This window comes from Strix aluco, chromosome Z, assembly GCF_031877795.1.
Source record: "Strix aluco isolate bStrAlu1 chromosome Z, bStrAlu1.hap1, whole genome shotgun sequence".
NCBI lineage: Eukaryota > Metazoa > Chordata > Aves > Strigiformes > Strigidae > Strix > Strix aluco.
In genome coordinates this window covers 86,055,728-86,063,668 of record NC_133971.1, presented here as the reverse complement: position 1 = coordinate 86,063,668, position 7,941 = coordinate 86,055,728, and the positions used below count along the sequence as shown (strand labels likewise).

At 56.4% G+C, this 7,941-nt stretch overlaps 1 protein-coding gene across 7 annotated transcripts in view; it reads left to right on the top strand.

Moving 5' to 3' along the window:
• Positions 1–2,031: 2,031 nt before the first annotated feature.
• The window catches only part of CNTFR (ciliary neurotrophic factor receptor), a 209,881-nt gene continuing 203,971 nt past the window's right edge, over positions 2,032–7,941 (top strand). For 2 of the 7 annotated variants that reach the window (XM_074813718.1, XM_074813719.1), the window contains exon 1: positions 2,038–2,192. In XM_074813718.1, coding sequence (XP_074669819.1) covers positions 2,094–2,192 — 99 coding nt within the window. In that variant the 5' untranslated portion in view covers positions 2,038–2,093. Of the gene's footprint in view, positions 2,193–7,941 lie in introns of all 7 variants that reach the window. The other 5 variants (XM_074813720.1, XM_074813722.1, XM_074813721.1 and 2 more) reach the window with 5 other exon arrangements.

The following is a 7,941-nucleotide window of genomic DNA, read 5'->3' as shown; positions in this document are numbered from 1 at the left end:
AAGAAAGTTTTTGTTTGTTGTTTTTACTACTGTTGTTTTCTGCAGCCCAGAAGTCCTGTGATGCCAGGGAAAGTGGGAACATGCCAATGGGAGTATTTCTCCTAAGTCCTCTCTGCAGAGTTTTCTCACATGTGCTGTTTCCTGAGTCACGGGGTATTGTGCTGGGAACACTCGGATATCTGGAAACTGAAACAGCCCTTACTGCCGACCCAAATGCTGATGGCCAGGGAGCAGCACCCCAGCCCTGCCACAGCCTCTGGGCTGGGAGCTAGGGCAGAGGACTCCCATAATGAGTTGTAGGGCTCTGCAGGGCTCCCCAAAAAGCCCCTGTCAGCACCAGTCTCTGCCCCTCACTGGCACCTAGCCCCTGGCAGCCAGCAGGCTGTTTCTCCATGGGCATTGTCTCTTCCAGGCTGAGGAAACAGAGGTATTTATCTGCACGCTGGCAGCTAAGCAGGGGATGTGGCTGGGAAGGGCTATTCTTCCCAGACCCCCCCGCCCCATGGCATCCCCCAGCCAGTGTCACCACGGTGCAAATCAGCCTTTCCCCAGATCCATCCCCCCCCCCCCCCCCCCCCAAGTGTTTGCAATTGCCTGTGCGGGTGGCAGGAGTTGGGGAGAGGTGGGAGCCCTGCGTGGATGCCTTCCCCTCCTGCCCACCCTGCCCTTCCTTGCCCTGAGGCTGCTCAGCTGTCCTTGCTCACCCTCCCCTTTGGCTCCTGCTCGTTTGGCCTCGCTGCTGCTTTAATTTTAGCAATTCCTTGGAAAGAGTCATTTTCCATAACTCAGCTCACAGCGAAGCCCTCTGCCTGCCAGCTCTGCCTTCTCACACGTGTTGCTGGCGTGCCCCAGCAGCACACGCCTGCACCTGCCCAGCCAGGCCTGCCTGTCCCAGCCTTTTGCACACCAAAGCCTTACACCCGGCTCCCGTCCCTCCTTGGCACATTTCACCCTGGCACTCCCGAATTCCGCCGTTCCACGGCTGGAGCGGGCGCCCTGGCCTGGCAACCCTGGCCCGGCTGCTCGGCTTCTGACTCGCTGGGAGTCATGCACAGCACAGGAGGATGCCTGTCCTATTCACCCTGCAGACCCCCACGCGTGTGACAGTTCACGGTCTTTACCTTCGATGGGAAATGGAGCAACCCCACGTACCATGGGGGACCCCTAATCCGTGGGGGGTGCGATGGATGGGCTTGTTCGGCACCCACCAGCAGATTGCACTTGAGAGGGAAAGGTGGGCACCCGTGCGGGTGTGCCACCTTGCTTGTGCATTGGTTGTGCAAGAGGGTGCGAGCACGCAGTTTTGCGTGCGTTGGGTGTTCAGTTGTGCGGCGTGTGTGCGAGTGTGGGAGCGGTGAGTGTGGCGCTTTCATTTCAGTCTGCCTCTGCATGTGGTGCTTTCGTTGCGCGCTCCAAGAGGGTGCTTGTGCAAGGGGCTGGGGCACTCGCAAGCGTGCAAGGATGCGCGTAGGGGTGTGCAGGGAAATCTTAGCGCAGTGCCTTCATTTGGGTCTGCACCTCTTGATGGGGGCGGGGAGCGTGCGGAGGGTGCATTGTGCAAGGCCGCGTGTGCATGGCTCTGTGCGCGTGGGGCACACGTGTGCGTGCAAGGGGCTGTCAGCGTGCTGCCTTCACTTGGGCGTGCATCTGGGGGGAGGTGGGGGGGCTTGCAGCGTGCCCCCTGCCCACGCACGCGGGGACTGTGCTGTCCGCGGTGTGTGCGTGCGTGGCCCCGCACTCGCGGGCCTTTCACGAGTGTGCTCCGAAGTCTGCAATTGCGCGGGGGGTCTGGGGTGGGGGGGGGTGGTGGTGTACGTGTGTGCGGTGCCTCCCTCCCGCTCAGCATCCGCGGGGAGGGGGGAGGCTGCGTGTCCGCAGGGGCGTGTGCCCGGACGCGCGTGGGTTTGTGTGTACGAGTGTGAGTGTGTGTGTGTGTGTGTGTGTGTGTGTGTGAGAGTGTGTGTGCGGGCGTGGGGCGGGTACGCGCGGCGGGGCCGGGAGCGCGTCCGCGGCGCTGTGCCGGGGGGTGCGGGCTGAGCTCATCGCTGGCTCCCCGGCGCTCCTTACCAGTGGCTTCTGCGGTCACATGGGTTATGTGCTGGAGTTTAAAAGAGCTTATAGCCCCCGAGCCGGTGCAGAAGCAGCCGGTGGTTGCATGGGGTAGTGCCGGGAGCGGCGGCGAGGAGGGCGCCGTGAGTACCGGGCGGCCGGGGCCGGAGGGAGGTGGTGACCCCCCCACCCCCCGCACCCGCGGGACGGGGGGAGGCAGCGGGGGTCAGGGGAGGCGAGTCCCGGTGCCCGCCGCCGGAGCGCCGCTGCCTTTCTGGGAGGTGAAAAAGGGGAGGCGGAAGGGGGGGGAAGAGGAACGCTTGTTTCCCCCCCACACACACACCCCGCGTCTGGTGTTCCCTGCCGCCCCGCAGCCGCGCACCTTTCCCCAGCGCGCCCACGCGTGTCCGCGCCCCGCCGTGGGCCGCGCGTCTGCTCCCCGCCCGCCGCCGGGGCAGGGGGCGAAGCCCCCGGAGGAAACAATCTGGGCAACTTCCCTGCTCCGCCGTGCCTGTGTGTCCGCCCTGAGCCCCGGCCGGGCGTTCCCGGCGGGGGAGGGATGGGGGGGCGCGGGGTCGGGCCGGTTCCGCACCCCCTCCCACCGCCCCCCAGGGCAGCGGGTCCGCGGCGGGGAGGCACGGCGGGACCCCCCCCTTCCCCAGCGGGGAGGGCATCGCGGCCGCTGCGAGCGGCATCAGGTTGAAGGCAGGGAAGGGATGAGCCTCCTGCCTGCTGCATTGCATGAGCAGGGCTGGAGCCGAGGTTGCGGGGTGGCTCTTTGTAAAACGGAGCCCGTGGATTTCCTAGGCGGGAGAGCAGACTTTTTCTTCGTTTCTCCAGAGGCGCAATCTGCCCCTTCCTCTGCTGTGGCAGTGCTGATCTCTTCTTTTTTTTAAAAAAAATTTTTTTTTTTGAGGGGGTGGTGTGATTTTATAAGAAAAGCGGCTGCATGGCGCTTCTGTGGAACTGCTCTCCCTGGGCTAGGCAGTTCATCCCGAGCGTGAGTACGAGGGCTGCTTTCCAGAATTGCATAATACACACCGATCCCTTTGCTGCACAAACTCCCTGACATTTCCAGATCTTGGTGACTTCCCCCGCTGCGATCTTAAAACCGGATTGGGACTCCAACCAGCGCGTGAGCTAATTTGCGCTGCCTTTGCTGGGGACAGAACCTGGTCTGCATGTTTCGGCTTCCCTGGCTTCTCTGGCAGTGTTTTCTTAATCCGCTAAACTTTTTTGGTATAAAGATCGGCACTTCTCCTTCACTCTCTTAGCCCTTTTCTTCCCCACCCCATGCTTATAGACACATGTGTAGGGTCTGTTCAGAGCGCAGGTTGCAGAAAGGGGATTGCCTGCAAAGCTATTTGATTTCTTTTTCATGTCTCTTTGTGTTTTAATTTGTGAGATAGTCCAGGAGGTCCTTTCCTCAGATTTTTTTTTTTTTTGCTCAGGAACTTGCTGACTTCTGCAAGGATCTTGTTAATTTAACTCTGACCGTGCCCACTCTCAGTGCACTCGTGTTGTTTACCTCTGTGAGGGACACGACCTGCACACGCCGCTGCTGGTCCTGCCGGCTGTGTGTGCAGGCAGCGAGGCAGGGAGACTGGCTGCTTCCTACGAAATGTGCAGATACGCGGGAGCAGCAGTTCTTTCTCCCTGCCCTGTCCCTCCATGAGGAGTTAGAGCTTTGCTGTGAAGGCTGGAGGTGGGCAAGGGATGCTCATGTCCGACCAGCATCTTGCTGGGACCAGAGCTCGCTGGGGAGGGTGGGCTTTTCTGAGACAGGCTGTGCTTTGAAAATGAGAGCCCCATGCCTGGCAGACTTCTTTGCAACAGCCCTTTAGGATAACTTCATCAGAGCCTATTGTCAGAGCAGGCCAAGCCACGATCTGATGATTGTGTGTTATCTTTCTTTAGTCTGATTGACCCCGAGGGGACCCGATCCTGCCAAGGCACTGAGCCCCCATCCCCATGGAAGGTGCTCAGCACCTCCTGGGCTTGGGAAGGAAGAAGCCCTGGTACCTCTCAGAGCTGCAAAGCTTGTGATGCACGTACATGTACAAATAAGTGTGCAGCCGAGGCTCAGCTTTTGGAGATGTGGCCGACTCTCCAAAGCCAGCAGCAGGAGTTTTGTGGGTGCGAGCCACAGCTCATGGCCACTCTCAGTTAATTCCCCAGCAAGCTGAAGGAATGCATCCTGCTCCAGCTCAGGCTGGGGCTGGGTGTGCGCCTGGGGAGCCTGTCTCTCGGCTCTGTCGTTTATTATTGCTGCCGCTGCCATTACGCCTGACAAATGGGAGTTGCTGACTAATGTGCTGTTTGTGTGTAAATATCTGAGTGCTCGCAGCTGAGCTCACTCCTGTGACTTTGCAGGAAGCTGCCTCAGCACCTTCCCCCCCCCCCCCCCATCAAGACCTGGGAGTGCAAAGGCATCCTTCTGTGGGGACCTTCCCACCTCTCCCAGCAGCTTTAGCCTTCGCTCTCTGCTTCTTTCCTGCAAGACTCCATCCTCTGGGGTTAACGTGGAGGCCCTGCTGCTTTCCTGAGTGTGAGTCAGGGGTGGGAAACGGCTCTGTGTGTGTGTGCGTGCATGTGTGTGTATGCACACCTTCTTAGGCACAGAGGCACGATTGCTCCCAGGGGTCCTTGTCCTAGACAGAGTTTTGGGGACTTCATGTGTTTTGATAGAGAGGGTCATGCACAACTACGAAAGGAGTTTTATTTTGTCTTGGGTTTTTTTTTTCCCTACCTACTCAGCCCTGAGTTCCCCTTAATTTCATCCCATTACTGCTGAAGATGCTAAATTATTCCTTCCCATATCGTTTTCATCCCATTTGCAGATTAGCATCCGACTGCTTCTGTCAGTACTTGCTCAGACCAGCTAGACTGATCGCAGCTCTTTTAATCTCCCCTTGTAAATCAATCCCTTCTGCCTCCTGATCATTTTTGTCGCTCGTTTTTCTGAAATCCCTCCAATTTGTCCATTTTGTGTCGGTGACGTATGCCTGGCCCTAAACATGATGTATACCAGGCATGGCAGCGTGAGGGAAGGACACCTCCTCCCCTCCCACCCCGCTGGGGCTTGTGATGCTTTGTCAGCACTGAACTGAGTTACTTCCCCATTATTCTAAGCTATAGTCCCTGCTCGGTGTTGCAGAAGAAAGCAGCATACCCAGGTCAGTGCCCTGGGGAGAATTCCTCCAAATTTTGGCGATGAGTTGCCGAGGTTTGCTTGCATGCTGCTAGCACATGCTGGAAGGAGCCGGTGCTCTAGGTGCTGTCCGTGGGGTGCTTCTCCTCACAAGAGTTAATAGTTGAATGAGGAGGGATGAGTAAAATAAGAGAGGGCAAGCTGCATTGGGGGCTGCTGGACGGATGGGGAAACTGAGGCACCTGCACAGGCTCAACACACGTTTCCTGTGCTCCTGTCCAGCACGCGTCTCTTCTGTAGGGTCTCTGTGTGTGGGGTCCAGTCCCAGTTGCACCCATTAGTATTGCAGCCAGCATGGGGATTTTCCCAGGAGGTACTGGATCTTGCCGCTTGGTCAGAGCAGGCTGGCAGGCAGGGATGCTGGGTTCTGGGCTGGTTTTGTGCATTGCTTCTCATGCTAACGGCCAGAGCTCGATGCCACAGGTGCTCTCACGGGGAAGAAACGGGGACTTTGTGCAAAGGCAGTGGTGTCTTGCATTCATGCACCTGGAAGTTCTGTCATCCCAAACCCTGAGCTCCTAGCACCGAGCGTTCCCATTCCCTGGCCCTTCCAGGGACCATCTATTTTTAGGAGGGGTTGTATTCTGGACAGTGTCCACCACAGATGCTCTCTGCCTCCTCCTCTTGGCCCCTCGCCAGGGACACCGCTCGGGCTATCTGCTGGTGGGGCAAGACCTTGCTGAGGCTCTGCGGGACCGTAACGGAGGCGGCACCGTGCCGGGCATGGGGACACTTGGGGGGCTATTGCTGCCCCGGTGGTGCTCGGGAGGGCCAGCGAGCTCACGCTGCCCTTCCCCTGAACTGTTGGAAATGGCATTTAACTGTGCTGTCGGTACCAGCAGGACACGGTGCCGGCTTTACTGTGGGGTAAGTCAGGGTACTGCCTGGGCCGGGTGGTACCCGGTGCCCGGTGCCCAGTGCCGGTCCGTTCGCCGGGATGACACTAGGGGGCACGAGATCTGCTGGAATCCCTTTGTCGGGGATGGGGAAGGAGGATGCAAAGCCGCTCTTGACCCTTCAAGCCCGTACACCATCCCCCCGCACATTTTGCAGGAATCCGAGCGTTAAACCCCAAGGGCTGCCCCCGGGTAACTCGTCCTGCGGCGAGGGCAGGACGCGGCTCTCGGGATGCTGCTCCGCTGGATCCCTGCCTCGCCGGCCCTGGGAGCAGCAGGAGTAAGGATGGGAGCGCTCAGCCGGAAACATCTCCGAAGCGAGAAGGAGATGGATGCAGCCAGAGTGCCAGGGAATCTCCGGGGAATTTGGGAAATCCAGGAAAACACCTAGCATGGTTTTAATGCCTCTCCAGAGGCATTGTCCAGAGCAGGGATTAAATTAGATTCAGGGTTGGCTTTCAAGACGCAGTGTGTTACAGTTTCATTTTCTGCTGTATGTTAAGTTCACACGTGATGTCTCTTCAGGGTCATGTTTTCCCAAACCAGCAGAAACTTTAGAGAATCTGATTTTAATGAACGGTTCTAATCAATCTGAAACATGATTGGGGCGGGTGTATATGTATATATTATACACATGTGTCCATGTAGGTGTTTCTTTGAAGGTATGTTTACGGATTTCTGCATACATTCAGTTGTAATATTGTCTTTTGTCCTTAAAAATCTATTATTCCAGCTGTGAATGCATGTATGTATATTAAAACACTGTATACTGGAGTCTATCTCTCTTGTTATAACAAACCTTGCGAAAAGCAAATAAAGAGACATTGTTCTCATAGCAGGCTTGGAAGGACTCAATATTTATCTTGTATGAATTTTGATAGTTTTTATTCAGCATGTTTGCAGTTATGATGGTGGGGGGCTTTCTGCCTATCAACTTAAAATTTTGTGCTAGTGGGAAACTGAAAAGATTCAGATTGCTTCAGTTTATTCATTACTTAATGAAAACAGAAATCAAGCTTCTGGATTGAAATCTTCATGCTTGATAACATTCTGGCATATTAATTTCTAAATGGTTAGGGTTTTTTAATGCTTTCTGTCACCAGATATCAGGCTCCTTTGCTGGAGCACCGCTTCTCTCGCAAACCCCCAGGCAATATTTTTAGTAGGACACTGATGCATCGCAGATACTCCTGTTCTCCTAGAAAAGGCTTTGACTTTGAAAGTAGCACCAGGGTGGCTAGAAATGAGAGATCAGGGGAGGACAACGCTGCTGCATCAGTGCGTTTGCTTTGTGCCTCTGATGGAGGTTTTGTGTCCAGCCGTGTGGGTGCGTGCCTGTGCAGATTCGAGGGCACTTCCCCAGACGGTTTCTGAGCCAGGGCTGAGGACCAGGGGTTTATTTATTTTGAAGTGCCTTGTAAAGTGGAAGGAGATCCGGGAAGAAGTGCCGAGTCTACTTTTAAGTCAATTAGGGATCGTATCCGAAGGCGTGACTTGGTTTGAAGTGGAGAGGGTGATTTGTCTGAAGGTGTTACCTAATTAGAGGGTATAGTCAGGACTCTAATTAGCCGTGACACCCTAAAGATGTCATCGAAGCCCTCTTGAGGCACTGCTGATCAGGCGGTGTGGCTGTGAGCCGTCTGGGCAGCGTGGCTGCACGGCCAGGGCTCCCGCCCTCGTCTCGGAGGCTGCCTGGATGCTGATGCTGGAAGAAGCTGTTTTCCTTCAGGTGACTCACAATGTCCTCCGGGGCTGCTGCCAGTATCGAGTGTTGTTCATAAAGTT